The 21304-nt window shown below is 47.1% G+C and overlaps 1 protein-coding gene across 5 annotated transcripts in view; it reads left to right on the top strand.

The window, feature by feature from the left end:
* Nucleotides 1–21304, top strand: part of ETV5 (ETS variant transcription factor 5) — a 65984-nt gene that overhangs the window by 13570 nt on the left and 31110 nt on the right. For all 5 annotated transcript variants that reach the window (XM_070072454.1, XM_008266578.4, XM_017346937.3 and 2 more), the window contains exons 6-7: nt 19115–19244; nt 20117–20404. In XM_070072454.1, coding sequence (XP_069928555.1) covers nt 19115–19244; nt 20117–20404 — 418 coding nt within the window. The remainder of the gene's footprint in view (nt 1–19114; nt 19245–20116; nt 20405–21304) is intronic.

Raw genomic sequence — 21304 nt, 5'->3', positions numbered from 1 at the left:
GACCCCATTGTGCGGCCTGTGGAAAAACAACCAACTCAAACAACACTGGGACTGTTAGAAATATGCTTGTGATTGGCAGCTTGGAGAGCCTCCAGAATTAGTTTCCTTTGGCTTCCCTGCTGCTCCCTGCTCTCCAAGCCTGTGCTTAATGGGGTTTGAGTTTTCTTTTTAAGTGCTGGCTTTAACCCTCCAACTGCCAGGCCGATGGCCTGGGTTTATGGGGAGGCCTGCTGCTGACCAGCCAGGCCTGTCCTGGGCTCCCACTTCAGTCTGTGACTGTCTGAAGGGAGTGAGAATAGAGGCGATGGTGGTTTAGCTTCCCCTAGAGAGAGAGGTGTTGAGACTTGATCTAAGGATACTGTGCTTTTCATCTGCTTCCCATGGGGGGTGCAGTTTTAGCTTCCCATTGAAGATTCCTGCCTGTTCTTCTTCCCAGACCTGCTCCCTCCAGGCCTGAAGAGGGTAGCCGCTTCCTGCTTCAGCTTTAACCTGGGAGTGCCCAAGCTGGCATTTCTCCACTCCTCGGCCTTCTTGCTGCTGTTTGATTTCCCACTGTGATCAGACACGTGTGGTTTTCAGATGACATTTTCCAAACTCCGGGGCTCAGTTATGCACGAACCTGGCTATGGCTTCTACCCTTCCACTCTGGGCACTAATTGAATGCTTTGCTTCCCAAAATGAACACCTCCGGAAAGACCAGAAGGAACCCCCCCCCAAGCTGAGTGGTCCCTTCAGCTGGGCACCAGACCAGGTTCTAGGGGTTCACGGGCCTCAGTAGGGTTCCTGTTTGTATGTCCTGCTCCCGATATCTTGGCTGATAGCTCCCTGGAGGCCCCTGAGGGCTGCCCGGACTAGCCCAGGGCTGGATGATGAGCCAGAAAGGACAATCAGTGAAAAAGCTAGAGGAAACATCCCAGTAACGAGCTGTGCAAGTCCCCAGGACTGTAAAGAGCTCTCCCTAGCTCCCCCTCTATGCTTCCAACTGATTGCCATAGGGTTTTTTTTCCCCTGAAATATTTCCCTTGCTGTAAATTGCAAGCCTGCCTTCCCTTCCCTATTAAAAAAAGAACAGGCCTGGGCAGATTGTCCCTTCTGTGAGAGAGTCTGAAGCCTCTCAGGAGGTAACCCTAGATATCCCTGGGTAAGAGGACACCCAGAGCCTGCTGCTCCCAAGCCCCCTTCCCCCCACTTTTGCTTACATAAACACTTCTCAGCTGAGTGCCTGCAAGCGCTTTGTAATGGCCTCAAAAAGCACTTAATGAGGATCTTTTAGATTTTTCCCATAGAAAAGGTGGAACAGAAGAGGGGAGAATGTCCCTTCCACATGCTGGCCCACGGTGAAGATCAAAATCCTGGAGCCTACGCCAGGTTTTCTTTCTTTTTTTTTTTTTTTTTTAAGGATTGATTTATTTTGTTTGAAAGAATTACAGAGCAAGAAGGACACACAGAGAGTGAGATCTTGCATCCGCTGGTTCCTTCCTCAAGTGGCCACAAAGGCCGGGGGTGGGCCAGGCCAAAGACAGGAGCCAGGAGCCTCTTCCTGATCTCTCACACGGGTGGCAGGTGCCCAAGTCCTTCCAGGCGCATTAGCAGGGAGCGGGATCGGAAGTGGAGCAGCCAGGAATCGAACCGGCGCCCATATGGGATCCCAGTGTCTTGGGTGGCGTCTTAAACCACCATGCCACAATGCCTGCCCTAATACCCCAAGTTTTCTAAACTGAGTGTTAATAGAAAATAATTGGTGACAGCTTTGCTGCACTGAGGGATACCTGGATTCAGAAAATTTCTGCTCCTCCCCAATTCCCTTTTCATTTCTTTGTTTCCCCACCAGCCATGGAATTTTGTTTATGGAGGAATAAAAACAGCACAGGGCTTTGACATATGCTGTGTTTTGATAACTATTAGACTTCATTCCTGCTTCCGGATTTCCATTCCTGTTGGAACAGGAAACAAACCATTTTTCTTGGGCTCTGAGTGTCTCCAAAAGCAGACAAGCCCTGTCACGTGTTTCTTTGTATCAGCCATGGTGGGCGGCACTGCTCACACTCCGTACCTGGGGAAGGTGTTCTGCGCACCACCACATTGGCCATTCTGCTCCCTGCCTGCCCCATACTCCGTACACCAGCCCCCACTGGTGAGAAAGCAACTCCAAAAGGGTCTCAAAACCTGTTTTCTGAGAGTCCTTGGGCTGACCTTTGAGATAAATGGAAAAAAAGTAAAACACTAGTTAGGGCCATTTTGCATTTTTTTTCCTTCCTTTCTCCCTCCCTTCCTCCATCCCTCCCTCCCAGGCAGAGTCAGACAGTGGGAGAGAGAGACAGAGAGAAAGGTCTTCCTTCCGGCCGGCGCTGCGGCTCACTAGGCTAATCCTCCGCCTTGCAGCGCTGGCACACCGGGTTCTAGTCCCGGTCGGGCGCCGGATTCTGTCCCGGTTGCCCCTCTTCCAGGCCAGCTCTCTGCTGTGGCCCGGGAGTGCAGTGGAGGATGGCCCAAGTGCTTGGGCCCTGCACCCCATGGGAGACCAGGATAAGTACCTGGCTCCTGGCTTCAGATCAGGATCAGCGCGGTGCGCCAGCCGCAGTGCGCTGGCCGCAGCGGCCTTTGGAAGGTGAACCAACGGCAAAGGAAGACCTTTCTCTCTCTCTCTCTCTCTCTCTCTCTCTCTCTCTCTCTCACTATCCACTCTGCCTGTCAAAAAGAAAGAAAGAAAGGTCTTGCTTCCTTCCATTGGTTCACCCCCCCCTCCCCAAATGGCTGCTACGGCCGGCACGCTGCGCCGATCCGAAGCCAGGGACCAGGTGCTTCTCCTGGTATCCCATGTGTGTGCAGGGCCCAAGCACTTGGGCCATCCTCCACTGCACTCCCAGGCCACAGCAGAGAGCTGGACTGGAAGAGGAGCAACCGGGACTAGAACCTGGTGTGCCGGCACCGCAGGCGGAGGATTAGCCTAGTGAACTGCTTTGCCGGCCCATTTCTCATTTCTGTTTCCTCTTTTAAACACACCCAGTAGCCAGTTGTTCCGAGGCTGTGCAGCTAATGCTGCATTTCCCAGTGAGCCAGCATGCACTAGAGGACAAGTGACGGTGAAGCCACCCGCGATGCACTTGCTGAGTCTCTGGGTTAGGAGAGGCGGGGCTACGGACAGAAGGCAGTGGTTCTGGTAGTCGGTGGGGAAAGCTGTTTCCCTTGGGTTTGGTTTTACTCCTGTCCGATTTTATTGATGACTTTTAAATTGGAAGTTGAAGATGCGACTTTCCACAGTGCTTAAATCCTGCTTCAAGTGCTGTGAACATTTCATTTTTAGTGCCAGGTTAGATGAGAATCATAAATTGGGGGTAAATTATAGAAAGATTGTTACAGCGCAAGGCTTCGTTCTGCTGCTTGTTTCCTTTCAGGAAAAATGGGCTGTTCCCTCTCGTCCTGGCTGTGTGTGTCCGCTGTGAGTAGCCCTGCATGGTGAAGTCCACTGTGGTTGACGTAAGGCCACATGGAGGAAGCCATCCCGTCATCCATGACAGCACTGGAGTACAAACAGATGTCTGCCATATTGGTCCAGGGGGAAAGGCATAAAACATTGGTTCAGATAACGCTAAGGTCCTCCTTATACCCACTGGTCTCTTTACAGGGGGAAAGTTAGCAAACACCCAGGAGGCAGGCAGCCCTGCAGCTCTGAAGTCTGAAAAACCCCACCCATTCCGTCGAAGCAGGGAAGTGCGTTAGAAGCTAGAAGCACCGCTTGTTTTTATCAGGACTTTTCGTGGAGTCAGCTCTGGACACTCGGACAAGTCTTTTACTTGACTGTTGAAAAATGCTTTGGTTTCTCTACTGGCCACAAGTTCTGGGAGGTTGACTCGCTTATGCAGTTAGAAGTACTCATTCTGTACAAATTATTTTTTATGGAAGGGTCCCCTATCTATTGATCTATGAATGCCACCTCAAAGTTGGCCCCATTCTCTTCCAAGCTCCTTGTCTGCCCTCTTAATTTCTAACTCTTACATTCAAGGCCTCTCTGGGTTTCTATTTTTATAAAATAGGATAAATGGGTCCTTGGGAGAGAAGGAACTGCACAGATCCGAGCTGTTTGAAGGATAATGCTGAAAGTGTGGAGAGTGTGAGTGTGAGCTTGAAGGAAGGAAATCAGAGACTAGTTCATCTAGGTCAGAGAGAGATTCCTCTGGTACTATTGGCATTCAGTTCTCTTCCTTATTTGATAAGAGAGGCTTTCTGTTTAGCAATGACTCCTTAAAAGATGCAATTTGATACCAAGAGCAAGTTGCAGCTTATTCAGTTAAACGGCCACTCCTGCCCAGAGCTCGCCATCTGTGGGTCCGAACGTTCCTCATTTGGCACAGGCACTCAGCGCGGGCTCCTCTCCCTCCCGTGACCTCTGCTTTGGTGGGGGGAGGGGGGTGGAGGAAGAGAGAGGGAGCCCCAATGCACAGAATCTCATTCCTCCTATTGTATCCAGACTTAGAGTAGAAACCTTTGAAATCACCTGTGCTGTGCCTGTTAGCATGGACCGAGGTGAAGGAAGAATGAGGCCAGTATCCAAAAACCCACTTAGCAACCTGTGGATGTGGCCTGGCCAACCTGCTGGCCAGCCTGGCCGCTGTGCAGTAGGCCACCCTCAAGGACTGTGGCTCCAAGGGCCTACAGCAGGCCAGTCTGTGCCTTCCTGTGCACAGCCCCATTGGAAGGCAGGAGCGGTTCCTCCTCTGTCTGTCCCACAGTCCGTCCTTTAGGACATGGGTGTCACTCTTCACCAGGACTCCGTTTCTTCTCTCAGGTGGGGAAATACACAGTAGGGGAGGGCTTGAACTTCCCTGAGAGTCTCCAGTGCCCCACATGAGGACTGGCTAGTCCAGCCTCAGTGGTGCTGTGCCACGAATTGGATTAACCACTGGAGACTCTACAGTGGCCTCCCCAAGCTGACTTTCATAGGTAAAATTTAGCTTTTCGTCTCCTGACTTGCGGTATCTCACTTGGTGATTTGATGCTGAGATACCCTGCACTTGTTCTACTGCCTGCCTGCTGCCAATCCTGGGAGAAGCTGTCTGGAACGAGGGCAAGGAAAGGGAGGAGAGTTTTTGGCTGGATATTGTAGCGTTGAGCCCTTGTGACCGCTTCCCCTCCTTGCACGCTTTCGGAAGTCATTACATACTATAAACATCATAGTTTGCAGACAGTATAGGAGTCCCCCCAACTAAGACTCATTCCTGTAGAGTGCAACCCCTTTGGTCAAGACAGTCCCCATTCCCATGAAGAAGCCAAGGGGCAGGCATTGGGCTTAGCAGCTAAGAAGCTGTGTGCATGTCAGAGGACCTGGGTTTAAGCTCCACTCTGGCTCCTGCTGCCAGCTTCCTGCTATTACAGACCTGCTCAAGAACTTGGGTTGCTGTCACACACATAGCAGATAAGGATTGAGCTCCTAGCTTCTGGCTTCAGCCTGGCCCAGCCCTGCCTGTTGTGGGCATTTGAGGAGTGAACTAGCAGATGGGAGTGCTCTCTGCTTTCTCTATCTCTTGGCCTCTTAAAAATTAAAAGGAAAAAAAAGAAATTGGAACTGCTTTCTAAGTGTAAAGCCACTGTTTCCGTCGTTCGCTGCTTCCATTCTAGCCAGAAGCACTCTGTTCTGGGGTCTAGTGGAAGCCACAGCCTGGCAGCCCCTTAAGCTGCCGTTGCTGGTGTGCTTGGGCACCTTCAGAGCTGGATTTCTCCAGTGTTGAATCCATCCCGTTTCTCAGAGTCCACATCAGGGAGCAGGAAGGGCTTAAGACACCGGAACACTGGCCCCATCCATGCAAACCTTAGAAACACCGCATTTTCCAGAACCATTGTGTTTGCTGCAGCACCCTGCCATGGAGGCACAGTTCTGTGTACAGCCAGCATCTCCCCAGAGGGCGCGACACTCTGCCATCCCAGTACATCAGACCTGTCACAGCTCCAGTCCATAGCAGAGATTTAGGGTTATCTGAGGTTAACAGGAAATGGAAGAGAGGCTTACAGAGCATGGCCTCCTGGTATTAACTTCTCTGTGGTATCAGTTCTCTTGTTTAATTTAAAACCCAGCTAGGGGACATTCTATCAATAACTCTTAATTCCTGTATCCTGGGGAAAATTCCACTACCTTTGCAGGTAGCTCCTTAGTGGTGTTTCAGATACCTCTCTCTCTTAATTTTTTTTAGATTAAAATTCAATCATGTTTATAATTATCTTATTTTCCCCAAAGAAAAAATAATATTTATTTAATGAGTACAAATTTCATAAGTACAATTTTAGGAATATGGTGATTCTTCCCACCAAACCCGCCCTCCCACCCCGCCGCCTCCTCCCTCTCCCATTCCCAGTCCCATTAAAAACAAAAAAACTGTTCCTCTAGAGTCAAGTCAAGCACTGTTCAAGTCATTGCTTCTCAAAGTGTCAATTTCACTTACACAGATTTCCTTTTAGGTACTCTGTTAGTTATTACATATCAGGAAGAACATATGGTATTTGTCCCTGTGGGACTGGCTTATTTCACTAAGTATGATGTTTTCCAGATTCATCCATTTTGTTGCGAATGACCAGATTTCATTATATTTTTACTGTTGTGTTGTATTCCATAGAGTACATATCCCATAATTCCTTTATTCAGTCTTCAGTTGACAGGCATTTAGGTTGATTTCATGTTTTAGCTGCAGTGAATTGAGTTGCAATAAACATGGGAGTGCACATAACTTTTATGTGTTGATTTCATTTCCCTTGGGTAGAATCAGATACCTCTACAAATTTACACATTTCAAAGTTGGTCCAGTTCTTTTCCAAGCTTCTTTTCCTTCCTTTAATTTCTGATTCTTACATTCAAGGCCTCCAGGTTTTCATGTTCACAATTATAAAGTAATCTGCCAATGTGCTTGATAACCATGTGTTTCTGCCGCCCTGTTTATGAATTGAGAGTGAATTCTTCAGAAACACAGTCTCCACATCTTCAAGCAAGAAGCTTAGTGTTTTTAAAGATGTATTTGTTTATTTGAAAGAGAAAGAGACCGACCTTCCGTCTGCTGGCTTACTCCCCAAATGCCTGCAGCAGCCAGGACTGGGACATAGGTGGCACAGGGCCCACATACTTGGGCCATCATCTGCTGTTTTCCCAAGTGCATTATCAGGGAGCTGGATCAGAAAGAGAGCAGCCCGGACTCACACTGACACTCCAATATGGGATGCCATTCTTGCAAGTGGCAGCTTAACCTGTTGCACCACAACACTCACCCCCTCTAGCATTTTAAAGTTGGAGCCCACCAACAAAATTCTTGTACTTATATATGTCCCAAAGGTCCAAAATCTTGGATTTCTAAACACTTGGTATCACCACATCTACTCTTATGGGCAAAAAAGTTATCTCCTTCCCTCACTTTTCAAGCAACTGTATTAAGACCTGCCTCTAATTGTTTTAGTTACTATACCCCAGCTATTTTCTTGCAAGGTCATTATAATTTTATAAACCTGAATATTAAACCAGTGAGCCCTAGCCCTGTTTGTTGGATCTGTTTCTCCCATAGTCATGCCATGATGATAGGTTCAACACGTTCTTTTTTTGCTTGTACTGATGATCTTCCCCAAATTTCTAGGTGTAAATGTAAGCAGTGGAGTGGGGCTGATTGTCTGCACACCCCTTCCTGAAGTCTTTTCTGCTGACTTGAGTTTTTTCCCAGCGCCTGGGAGAAACCTGATTCCTGGAGTCAAATATTCCAGGAGCTGGCTTTATCAGTTCCTAATTTACTGTCATTTATTATACAGAAGATGATTTGGCCATATAAGAAGGGTTTCTGTTCTGTAATTGTTCATTGGTGGATTTTACTGCCTCATGGTTGATCTTACACTTGGGGCCTTGAAATAAGAGATCTTCAGAAAGTTCATACAAAATGTCTATATATATATATAATATTTATTTATTTGAAAGGCAGAGTTACAGAGTGGTGGAGGCAGAGAGAGAGAGTTTTCCATCCGCTGGTTCTCTCCCCAGTTGGCCACAAACAGCCAAAGCTGTGCTGATCTGAAACCAGGAGCTTCTTCCAAGTCTCCCACGTGGGTGCAGGGGCCCAAGGGCTTGGGCCATCTTCTGCTGCTTTCCCAGGCCATAGCAGAGAGCAGGATAGGAAGTGGAGCAGCTGGGACTCGAATCTGCGCCCATATGGGATGCCAGCACTGCAGGTGGTGGCTTTACTCACTACACCACAGCACTGGCCTCACAAAATATATATTATAAAAAAACTATGCCTGGATTTAAATTTTTTTTTGCATCAAAATAAACATCCTGTTTTTCCCCACGAACTTTTTGAAGATGGTACCATCATATACCATCAGGTCGTAAACAGTTGTTGGTTCTTGCTGAGTAACAGGATAAATAAAACACCCTGTAATATTTTTCAATTTTACTTACTTATTATTTCTTTGAGACAGAGCTGCCATCCACTGACCCATTCCCTGAATGTTTTCAATAGCTGGGGCTGGGCCAGACTGAAACCAGGGACTGGCAACTCAATCCAGGCCTCCCATGTGGGTGGCAGGGACCCAGCCACTTGAGCTTTCACCTGCTGCCTCCTAGGGTGCACATTAGCAGGAAACTGGAATCGGGGACGGAGCTGGGACTTGAACCCAGGCTCTCTGATGTGGGATGCATACATCCCAACCAGCATCTCAACCACTATACCAATTGCACACCTCTCTCAGGTATTTTTATATGGTGAGGTGTAACTCTCTCCCATCACCATAAGGAATCACCAGTCTGCAACCCTGAATGATGCGGATGTTCCAGTCCTGCAGCAGTGTCTCCATTTACCTACTGGCACCAGCCTGTACCGTAGAGCAGAAGCCTTGCTTTCTTCTTGTAGTGCCTGCCCGAGCACAGATGCAACCATTCTTGTAGCTTGAGATTGCAGAAAGAGCTTATACAAAGGAGCTTCAAAAATTAATGGAAAATTGGCACTTTAATTCCATTTTTTCCATGAACATTTTGAAGGCTTCTCATATGTGTGTGGCACACCCACCTAGCTGGGGGGCTGCACCAGGTGTTGTCATGCCTCCTTGGAGTTGTTGGTGGGGCCTCATTTTCCGTACCACACTCCTGCTGGCATCCTTGCTTCTCAAGACGTAATTGCAGAGGGACAGTCTCCAAGCCAGGAGACTTTGTTCAGCACAATTTAGTTCTTGGCTCCACACATTCCTTTCTGATCTCTTAGCTCCATAAGTTAGGTTGGGCCAATTGGAGCCCCCAGAAACTCTTGTGCCCTTTCCCCTTAGGGCTCAGAGTAGCACAAGCCTAGGTGTCCCGTTTCAAGCCTCCCCTCCTGTCCTGGCTCTGTTGGCTCCTTCTGGGCAGAAGAGGCCAAACCAGCTGCTGAAGAGGGAAAGAGTCCTTTAATTCTTTCTAATTCTGCCAGCCCTCTCAGGTTGGTGATGGCTGCATTGTGCTCCCTTGAGGACTGTGGATATGAAATCTAATGAGTTGTCCAGCTGTTCTGGTAATGCCCGAAACCTGTTGTGCATATATATTCACAGGGAGTGGGAATTTTCCACTTTGTTTTTGAAGAATAAGAATGCTTTGTGGTCTCCAGTTGGACATGTGTTTTAGTTTCTATCCTATGTGCATGAATGTGTCTATGGGATCACTGATAGGTGATCTTTTTGTGGATCATTTTGTACTGGAGTAGTTGCTGTCTTTTTTCCCAGGTGGTAGAAGTGTAGACAGCAGGTGATAGTTGCAATAGTTATGTGGCAGCAGCGGCAGTCTTCATTTTGGCCCCTCTAAGGTATTCCTTGTCCTTTCTAAGTGGACTAAAGCCAACAAAATATCCAAGAACCACAAGCTTAGACTTATAGGATGGCCAACATTTATCCTTGTGTACTTTGACATTCCTGGGGCTCTGTTATTGTTTCAACTTGGGAACAAGCCAGGGTGGGTTTCTTCATATGTGAATGCATGGTTTTGACGTTCTTAGTACTCCTACTTTTTTTTTTTTTTTAAAGATTTATTTATTTATTTGAGAGGCAGAGTTACAGAGAGAGGGAGAGACAGAGAAAGGTCTTCCATCTGCTGGTTCACTCCCCAGATGACCACAGTGGCTGGAGCTGGGCCGAACCAAAGCTGGAAGCTGGGAGCTTCTTCTGGGTCTCCCATGTGAGTGCAGGGGCCCAAGCACTTGGGCCATCTTCCACTGCTTTCCCAGGCCATAGCAGAGAGCTGGATCAGAAGTGGAGCAGCTAAGACTGGTGCCACAGGGGATGCTGACACCATAGGCAGAGGCTTCACCTACTATACCACAACGCCGGCCCCAGGACTTCTACTTTTGATATGTCAGTCAATCATCTGATAAAGGATTTTTCCCCCAAGTATCTCAAGAGAAATGGGATAGAATCTCTGTCTTACTGATTTATTTTAGAAACATTTTGCTATATCTGTAGATGCTTCTTCTTTTTGAATCATTTGAAAGCAAGTTGCAGATATTATGGCATTTCACCCCCGGGGTAGGAAAGTGTGCATCTCCAAAGATTAAGGACGTTCCCCACGTTGCATAAGAAAATTAACTTTTCTTCAGTAATACTCAAAATTCCCCAGTTGTCCTCAGATGGGTTTTGTTGTTTTTGATCTAGGATTTAGGTAAGAATCACATATTGCATTTATTTTTATACCTTATTTATCTTCTTTAACCTACAGTTTCCCACTCTTATTTTTAAATTCCCTGTAATGTTGACTTTTTTTTTTTTGAAGAATCCTGCTAGTTATTTTGTAGTTGTTGACATTTTTAGGGTACATTTTTGAAGAATACATAGAAATGCTGATTTCCAGCCTGGAAATCTGTGTTACTGATTTTCTGAAAACCTTCTCACATCCATGTTATTATGTTGACCTTAATATATTGGTGAAAGAAAAACAGAGTCAGGTGGAGATCATGAGGTCACACAGTTTATTCATGTTTGAGGAGAGGGCTTTTGGGGAACTCATTAAACATTTTTAGCACCACTTGCTCAATAGTTGATTTTGCTATTTCTGTATAATACTTTTCACTATATTGAATTTGAGAATTTAGGTTTACAAAGCTTAGCTGCATCTGATACTGAAGACAATGACACATTCTCCCCGGCCTACTCCAATTTTGCATCTAGAAATTGTGATAACAATTTGAATAATCTGATAACATTTCCAGTTGTTATTTCTGGAAAGTGTAGCCAGGCACGCTCAGTATTAACCATTCTGACAAGTTTGGGTGTGCCTGTTGCTTGGTTTGGAAGTCGGCATCTCCTTTTCCAGATGTTCTTTTCAAGTGCCAGGACCTATCCACTCACCTTATCTTCTTGTGAACCTCCTTGGTTCCTAGAACGGGGTGTTCTCCCCTGTCATTATCATTCACTATTGCCGTTAGAGCAATTATAAAGAATAGGCAGATATTAATAATACATGCATGTTTTGTATCTGAAATGAATTTCTGATTCACTCAGTCACAGAATAGTTCTGATGGCTTCTGCTATTGTGGTAGGACTTAAAAAACTAAGCTTCATGCTGTCTACTTCTTTTTTCTACTAATTAACTATGTTTGAGCTTAGTCCCAAAAGTTCATCAAAAAAGACCAGAACTAAGGAGAGGCAGCAGCTGGACTTGTGGCTTTGTTTGGTTGTTTAAACCACAGACGCTGTGGTACTCCTCTTAGTGCACAGGTAGTATACACTTGATCCACTCTGTGTATGCTTGGCGCCCTCTGATCTTTGCCACTGGGGTGCTTGGACAAAGTAAAGTTAAGTCAAGTGAGAAGCCACACCTGCTGTTCCCTGGAGTGGGTCCTGCGGTCGGGTTTTGCCAGTGCCCTGTTGATAGTCACACGTCTGTCTACCTGATCGTCTTTCTGTGCCTTCTTCTTCATAGCCCACTCTCTGCCCCAGCCAAAGAATAGGATGGGCAAGATGCCTTCCCTCACCCCACACACCCTCCCCACAATTCTGGAACTAAATGGTGCACATTCTTCCTCTAGAGGGAAATGGGGTGGGATGACAGCAGCCTAAGAGAGGGGCAGTGACCCAAAGCCGGTCGCCAAGACAGTAAGTTGAGGAGTAAACCCCTCACTGTGGGGTTACGGCCCTGGAATCCGGGGTATCAGGCCGTGACTGTGTGCATTCCACATCCCGACTGTGGAGATGTAGGCTGGCCACCTGAGACCCAGCTCAGGGACATGCCATGCGGAAGTAGGTGTGCGTTGTGGGCAAGGCACGTTCTGCTGCAAGGCACGACTTCTCTTGTAAAGTAAGAGGATCCAGACTGTTTGACTGTGACCAAATAAGGTCCTCTCCCGAGGTCAGGCGTGCACAGCTGATGCGGGAAAGATGAGTGTGCCCCAGACGAAGGTGATGAAACTGAAGAAGGGAGGAGGGAAACCCCAGTGCAGACCCTGAACCCTGACAACTGGTGGGAGGCAGGCAGGGCCTGCGAGGGGGGGATGGGCGTGGCCCTCCTCCTGCTCTGCTCTCCTTGCAGCTGATGGGCCACTTCTTTAACTCCCGTGGCTTCATGAATGTTTTCCCGTATTCACAACAAAGCCTGTGGCAAGCTGAAACTTTGATGATTATGAAACACTAAAGGAAAACCTTCTTAAACAAGGTGGTTTTTGTCTTTAAAACAAATTCCTTTTAAATGGAGCTGTCATTCATCATAACATTCAACAAAATTGTTTTCCTTTGTTTTGATCCTTGGTGCTGTAACAGTGAAGTTCACCGCCAGCGCTGGCGTGGGGTAGCCGCCTTGGACAGAGTCCACAGGCCTGTGCTTGTGGGCAGGAAACATATTTTGTCAGCAGAGGGAATTATTATTTCTTGTGAATGGACCAGTTTGTCTTTTTTTTTTTTTTCTATTTTAAAACAATTGGGTTATTTCTTTGGGAGGCTGTTTCTATACCATCACAGAAGAAACATTTTCTAAAATTTGTGAAATCTTAGTACTAATGATGCTATACAACCAGGACAAGCTGCTTCTTAAAAAAAAAAAGTAGAAACTTGGTTGAACTAACATCTAGAAACCATAAGGGTACAGCCGCTTGATGAATTTCACAAATGGTTTAAGAGTTTAGATCAGAAACAGAACTTGCTAGAATACAGAATTTTCTTTTTGCCCCCTTAACAGACTCTGCCCCTCCAGGGTAGCCTCCATCCTGACTTTGAATGCTAAAGGTTTGCTTTGTCCCCCTGTGAACTCTGCTGGGGATTCCCACAGTGTGCACCATCCACGTCCAACCTCTTTGGCTCAGCATTTCCCTAAGATTCACTATGTCACACGCCAGTCGTAATGTCTTCACTTCCATTTCTGTGTAGTGCTGAGGTTTGTCAGCAGTTATTCGGAACCTAAAGATAAATTTGGGAAGAATAAATGTCTTTACAACATCAGACCTTCTAATCTATAACAGGATAAATCCTTCCATTTATTGAGAATTCCTTAATTTCCCTGTGTTTTGTAGTTTTCAGTGTAGGCATTGTGCATGTCTTTTATTAGATGTATTCCCATGTGGGTTTTGTTTTGTTTTGTTTTGTTTTTGTAAGATTTATCTATTTATTTGAAAGGCAGAGATACAGAGAGACAAAGGCAGAGACAGAGAGGTCTTCCATCCACTGGTTCACTTCCAGGTGGCTGCAATGGCTGGAGCTGCACCAGTCCGAAGCCAGGAGCCAGGAGCTTCTTCCAGGTTTCCAATGTGGGTGCAGGGGCCCCAGGATTTAGGCCATCTTCTGCTGCTTTCCCAGGCCATGGCAGAGAGCTAGATGGGAAGTGGAGCAGCCGGGACTTGAATCGGCGCTCATATGGGATGCCGGCGCTGCAAGTGGCAGCTTTACCGGCTATGCCATAGCACCGGCCCCTCCCGCATGTTTTATCTTTCTGCTGCTATTGGTCATGTATTTTTAAATTTCATATCATTTTAGTTACCATATATAGAAGTCGTTCTTCTATGTTGACCTTGTATCCAGTGACATTGCCAAATCAGCCTGTTGATGGTTATACTTTGTGGATACTTTTGTATATTCTGTGTACCCAGCTGGGCCATCTGTGAATATTTCTTCCTTTCTATTCCTTTGGAATTATGTTTCTTTTTCTTGGCTTATTGCATTGGCTAGGACTGGGACTAGTTTTTAATCTATGTGTCAGAAAAAGAATCTTCCAAGGGGTTTCCCCATCTAGTAAGAAAATCAACTGTGAGGTTAAGTTGGTTGACTCGTAACCATTGTATCTAAGTTTAAAATGGTGTTATAGGGTCTACAAAGCCATATATTGTGCAGATTCGGACTCGGTGAAATCCTATCAGCCAGCCACCCTTGTCTTTGCTACTCCGGACAAGCAGGCTCTTGTACATTTTTGCATGAATCCTTAGTAGAGTTCTTATAGTCCAGTAGGGATGCAGATGGCTCACTCACACTGTCCTTGCCCGAGAGAGGGCACTGAGAGGGAGTCATCCAGAAGCAGTTTCAGGTTGGGGAGGGCCAGCGTCCATGGCAGCAGTGTGTGGAGTCTGACTGTCAGTAACTGGCCACAGTGCGCCCAGTGGTCTGGATGAGCTGAGGATTTTGATCAGCTGGAGTAGAGAGGGGAGGCGACTCTTCTGATGGAACACTAGGGCAGGAGGAAACAATTGCAGAGTGAAGACTGATGGAGTCAGAGCTGTTGGTAGCCAGTGAGGGTGAGGATGGAGTCTAGGCATTTGGTGGGCCTAACTGTAGAGTAAGGCATGCATGCTTGAGTGGTTTTCTAACTGACTTTGCGAAGGTTGAATGAAATAAAGTATGTAAGAGCAGTAGACCCAGGGGCCGGTGCTGTGGTGTATGGCCTACAGTGCACATATCCCATATGGGCACTGGTTCGTGTCCCGGCTGCTCCTCTTCCGGATTAATCCCGCTCTCCGCTGATGGCCTGGGAAAGCAGTAGAAGATGGCCCAAGTGCCTGAGTCCCTGCACCCATATGGGAGACCCTGAAGAAGCTCTTGGTTCCTGGCTTCAGATCGGCTCAGCTCCCACCATTGTGGCCATTTGGGGAGTGAATCAGTGATGGAAGACCTATCTCTCTGTCTCTCCCTTTCTGTCTAATTGTACCTCTCAAATAAATAAATTTAAAAAATTTTTTTAAAAAAGAGCAATTGGCAGAAAAATCAATGCTGAGGGGTCTGCCCGGCTGCCTGGTTCTTAGTCTCTCTGGTTCTTTTCCAGAAGTGTTAGTTCTTGTCCGTTTTCCCTTTGTTCCAGAGCACTTTCTCCCAACCAGGTGTACTGTGTTATTTTTGTAGTTTCAGTTGAAAGACAGACTTAGGTCTTCTATTTTTAATGTACAAAGTGGGTGAGTGGAATGTGTCCCGTTTCTGTCCGTGCAGTAGCAGATTATTAAATTTACATTGGGGAGCCCTAAGATCCCGAGTGATTCCTTCGCCTCCTTTGGGTCTCAGGGCCCTTAACTGTGTCAGGCCCTGTAACTGTAAGGGTTGAGTTACGTGTACAGAGGTCCTAATGCACAGTCACATCCCTCAGACATTGTGCATGCCAGGGGGAAAGGACCATGTCTCTTCTGCTATGTGCCATGTCTCCAGCACCTTCAGACTGCTTGGCCCGTAGAAGTGAATGAAGGGACCCAGGGAGGGAGAGAGAAAGAAGAAACCTGTATGACAGTGAAGAAGGTGGTGCCTGTTCATCAAGAATTATTATCAGGCCACCCTTGACTTTGTGGGCCCATCTTTTAGAACTCTGACCTTGAACTCAGCTGCTAATTAAAGATGTTTATCAAGGGCCATTGCTGTGACCTAGCAGGTAAAGCCGCCACCTGCAGTGCCGGCATCCCATATGGGCATCCATTCAAGTCTTGGCTGCTTTACTTCTGATCTAACTCTGTACTGTGGCCTGGGAAAGTAGTGGAAGATGACCCAAGTGCTTGGGCCCCTGCACCCAAGTGAGAGACCCAGAAGAAGCTCCTGGCTCCTGGTTTCAGATCAGCGCAGCTCCAGTCATTGTGGCCTTCTGGGGAATGAACCAGCATCTGGAAGACCTCTCTCTTTCTCTGCCTCTGCCTCTCTGTAACTCTGCCTTTCAAATAAATAATAAACCTTAAAAAAAAAAATATGTTTATCAGCTCAAATAGTGAACTACTCTAGCATTTCTTTTTCAATTTCCCCAAGAGTTTGTAAGCCTTTTCCAAATCCACTTCTCATCCAGCTTTTGTAGTCTGAGGTCTCCAGCATTCTTGAGTCAGGTAAATCCTCTGTCTTTGAAAGATTACACATCATAGCACCATCTGCAAGGTGCTGTGCATTTTCCCTGCTTTCTCAAGATGGCATCACATACCTCATTTCACAAATGAGGAAACAGACCGAAAGCCAGGAGCAGCCTTGGGCTTCTGAGTTCTTGCTTTAAATACACCCCTCTCCCTGAGCCAGGCCCCTGGCAGGCCCTCTCGCCTCCTCTAGTCTGGCAGCCTTTGGGGAGCGCAGCTCCCTCCTCACCACTCGCAGGGGCCCCATGGCTTTCCCATCAGTCCTTCAGTGTCGATGATGAAACTTCTTGGCCGTGTTCCATTCTCTTCTCTCGTTCTGATGGTTGTTTCTTGGGGAAAAAATGTTTTATGACTAACGTTGTACTTGACCTTGTACCAGAGTAGGTGTGACCCCTGCCTTCCAGGCTAAGAACCAGCAGGAAAGATGATCCATTCAATCACTCATCATATAGTCCTCGAACTTCTCTTATAAAACAGTTTGAAAGAAGGAGATGCTATGTAATTTTAATCCAGAGTGGTGTGGTGTACGCTAAAGCACTGTCTAGGTTTGAAGAAGTCAAGACGGGAGAATTCTCTGGCCCTTGAGGTTCTCTTTTTAAATGGATGTTTGCTGTTCCTGAGCCCATTAGGAAACCTCTTTTTCTAAGCAACTTTCATTTACCCACCAGTGTTAGTCTTGTCAGTAGACCTGGTAACTTATAATAATGCAGTATCCTGAAAATGTCAAGACATTTTTAAAACCTGAAATGAGAAAACTGAATCATACCGTAATTGTTTACTTTCCTAACTTAGGCAAAGCAGTGATTGTAAAAGACAGCCATGAAAGAAAAGTAGACTCTTCGAAGACACGTACCTTTTTTTAAATTGGGTTCTTGTTGACTTTCGTTGTTATTTTGCCAAAAATTTATGTGGTAGCCAATTGGGGAGAGGCTGGGCAGTGTCCAGGGGCCACTGTGGGAATGTCCAGGAATGGTTTTAGGTGACCTTCTTATTTACCAACAATATTCAAACAACAACAAGCTTAGCTGTTTTTCATGTCTGAATGTCTAAAAACATTTGGTAACAACTGAGTGTTGGCTGCCGTGATGTCACCATCAAAAAATCACGAGAGAGACTCTTAATGACTTCTAAATATAGTCTGCCAGTTCACAACTTACTCCATGTATTTAGGAAAAACAGTTGGCATTATATAAGAAAGGAATTATGAAAACCTGTCCTTCCCAGTAAGTCGCTGGCATGGCTTTGTGGCGACATTGCTTTAGAACCTTGTTGTCTGTGATAGCATCATCTGTCTCACGTGCTCACGCCGGAGCCCAGGATCTGGGGTTGGAGGAGGCACCTGCGAAACCGGTTGGCGGGAAGATTGTTTAGTTTTATCAGACAGAAAGGTTCTCCCTGGTGTAGTCGCTAAGAATTAACCAAACTTCTGGAAGTGTTTTAGGAGTAGACAATGAGTCCAACAGAAAATTCTAGCAGGTCACCAGGGCACTGACTAAGGTTAGCTATATAATGAGACCTTTGGTATAGCTCAGAAGCTGCACGTGGCTCTTTCCCCACCCTCCAAGGTAGCTGGGCGAGGAGCAGCCACCCAACTCCCAGCTAGAAGAAGGCAGCCATCATCATGTGATGCCTTCGCTAGTTTGTCCTCCTTTGGATAAGATGACCTCTCTGAAACAGTTTAACTCCTAGGTAAGACTTCTGCCGTGTGCGGCTCAGCCTGGCCTGGGAGGTCGGTCGGTCCAGTCCGTTGTTTAACTCCTTTGCTTTTTGTGACTTACGTGATTTTTGTTGTTGTTGTTGTTGTTGTTCCCTTAAAGGTGAGTATTTTTTTTGAAAGCTTTTATTTAATAATTATAAATTTCATAGGTACAGCTTTTGGAATACAGCAGTTCTTCCCCCTGTACCCGCCCTCCCACCCCCACTCCTGTCCCACCTCCTACTCCCTCTCCCATATTATTCTTCATTAAGATTCATTTTTAATTATCTTTATATAGAGAAGATCAACTCTATACTAAGTAAAGATTTCAACGGTTTGCACCCACACAGACACACAAAGTATAAAGTACTGTTTGAAGACAAGTTTTACCATTGATTCTCATAGTACAACTCATTAAGGACAGAGGTCCTACATGGGGAGCAAGTACACAGTGACTCTTGTTGTTGATTTAACAATTGACACTTATTTATGACGTCAGTAATCACCCGAGGCTCTTGTCATGAGCTGCCACGGCTATGGAAGCCTTTTGAGTCCACAAACTCCAAGAGTATTTAGACAGGGCCATAATCAAAGTGGAAGTTATCAAGGTTGAATATTTCTTACTCTAAGATATTATTTAGAGTTACATGAGGAAGGGCCCTTTAAAAATCATGTATTCAACTTGTAAATATGCCTCTGCATAAGGAATGTATTTGCCACAGCAATTTTGAGCCTTCGATAAGCTCATGTGTAATGTCTGCCGACACATTTTTGGTAGTTTGGTCCTTTCTGGAAACAATTCTTCATGTGTGCTACGCTTGGTACTGTACCACCACCTGGACCTCTCCTGCCCACCCCTCCATACCTACTGGGGGTCGGGCTGCAGGTTAAAGGCTTTCAGAGTCCCTGGAATGTGAGATCCATGACCAGAGAAATTTGAGGGGGAGAAGATTTGGCTGGCTAACAGTGATTTCTAAGCACTTTTAATTGGCTTCACATGGAGGGTTGTATGTTTTAAGTATTTTGCTTTCTCTGGCTTGCGACTTGATGCGAGTTCCAAGAGCCAGCAGCCGGTTGCAGGTGTGTGGCAGGAAGTGCTGTGCTCCCTGTTAACCGGCTGTCCTGTCTGTCCCCCTCGTCCCTCTTCTGATTTCAGTGGTGCTTCATGCCCCTCCTCCAACCAAGATCAAGCGGGAGCTGCACAGCCCCTCCTCTGAGCTGTCATCCTGTAGTCACGAGCAGGCTCTTGGTGCTAACTATGGAGAAAAGTGCCTCTACAACTATTGGTAAGTGGAGTCCCCGATGGGCTGTGGACGGACACAGGCCTCCGGGTGAGCCATCCAGAGGGGAGCTCGCAGGCCCCCTTCCCCTAATCCCCAGGCCCAGCCCAGGCCTTCATGCAGCACATGAAATGCAGAACTCTTAGTGTGGAGTTAAGTTCAAGCGAGTACTGGGCCCTCCTAGGGAGAGAGCCTCCAGTCCTGGGATGTTTGAGCTGAGGCTTTGTGGCAGGTAATAACATACCTCTTCGTGTCTATCATATGTTAATGTGAACTTTAAGCACCCAAGAAGTAATCTTCCAATCAAAAAAGGTCCAAGTCTCCATCCCGGTGCCCTTTACCTAAGGAGCTCCAGGCCCCGGGAATGAAGCTTTAATTTTGAATCACTCTTTGCTCTGGAAGACAAACAGATCTGCCTGAAAGGGGGAGGAGGAGAGTTGTTAACTCCAGTGAGGTTGCGTCAGAAATTCACCTTGGGCAGAGATGCTGACTAATTCCTGGGAACCCTGGAATGCTCAGGAGAGGGGACCAGAGGAGGCCCCGGGCGGGGGGGGCGGGGGGGGGCGCTGGCTGCTCCCCGCACCTATCCGCCCCTACATGCACGACATGGAGGATTCTCTTAGAAGGAGGGAAAAAAGGAAACCGGAAGCAGAGGCTAAAATTATCTTTGAGAAAAATCACTAGAAGTGTTAAACAAGTCCCTGTGACGCAGTGTGTTTGTCACTTTTCAGAGGTACAAATATTCCCTCGGGGCTGCTGGCAATTTAACTATGTTAATGCCGTCATTTCCTGGCAACAATGGCTTGCAGACCAGCCTTGCACAGGGCCTGGTAACCAGGCCAGTGGCTCACTGGTTCCTTCTCTCTTTCTCTTTACAGTGCCTATGATAGGAAGCCTCCCTCCGGGTTCAAGCCATTAACCCCTCCCACCACTCCCCTGTCACCCACGCATCAGAATTCCCTATTTCCCCCGCCTCAGGCTGCTCTGCCCGCCTCAGCGCATGCCCCCACAGCTGGCCCAGTGCAAGGCGTGGGCCCCGCGCCCACCCCCCATACACTTCCAGAGCCTGGACCACAGCAGCAAACGTTCGCCGTCCCCCGGCCGCCACATCAGCCCCTGCAGATGCCAAAGATGATGCCAGAAAACCAGTATCCATCAGAACAGAGGTGGGTGCGGCTCTGGGATGCCTCTGCTGGGGCAAGGGGAAGCGGTTAGCTGTGGTTACCAGGCTGACCCAGGCATCCTGTGAGGTCAGACTAACTGCGATAGGAACCTGACCTGTGTACACTCCGCCCCGCTCCCGAGGTGCTCCGGCCTGGTTAGAGACATGACATCATCATCTCTGTGGAGCTGGTACCGCAGAGAGAATGATTACTGTCCCCCGCTTCTGAGCGAGGGGCAGTGACGGGCCTGGAAACGCCTTCACCAAGGGCAGGTGCCTAGCTCCAGGGCAGACAGGGCCTGGGAGAAGTGAACTTTGGTTTGTGCTGCCCGTAATTACTTTATTACCATTTTACTTCCACCTTCAGGGACACTGCTGAGTTTCAGGAGGTATTTATTGTCACTCCTCTGATTGTAACGTATCTCAACAGGGGAAAAATAGCGAAGTTTCTTATTTATAATTATCTACTTCTTTAAAAAAAAAGTTTATTTATTTATTGGAAAGTCAGAGTTGCAGAGAGAGAGAGAGAGAGAGAGAGAGAGGTTTTCCATCTGCTGGTTCCCTTCCCAGTTGGCCACAGGGCCAGAGCTGTGCCGATCCGAAGCCAGGAGCCAGGAGCTTCTTCCAGGTCTCCCATGTGGGTGCAGAGGCCCAAGGACGTGGGCCATCTTCTACTGCTTTCCCAGGCCATAGCAGAGAGCTGGATCTGAAGTGGAGCAGCCGGGACTTGAGCCGGCACCCACATGGGATGTGGGCACTGCAGACAGTGGCTTTACCCACTATGCCACAGCGCAAGCCCCAATTATCTTCTTTTGACAGAGCAATCTTCTGGTAGCACTCCAAGTAGTTTTGCATTCCTGGCGAGGAATTTGAAGCATCAGGGATCATTTGTCCAAAGTCATTC

This window comes from Oryctolagus cuniculus, chromosome 4 (assembly GCF_964237555.1).
Source record: "Oryctolagus cuniculus chromosome 4, mOryCun1.1, whole genome shotgun sequence".
Lineage (NCBI taxonomy): Eukaryota > Metazoa > Chordata > Mammalia > Lagomorpha > Leporidae > Oryctolagus > Oryctolagus cuniculus.
This window is presented reverse-complemented; position numbering and strand designations above follow the sequence as displayed.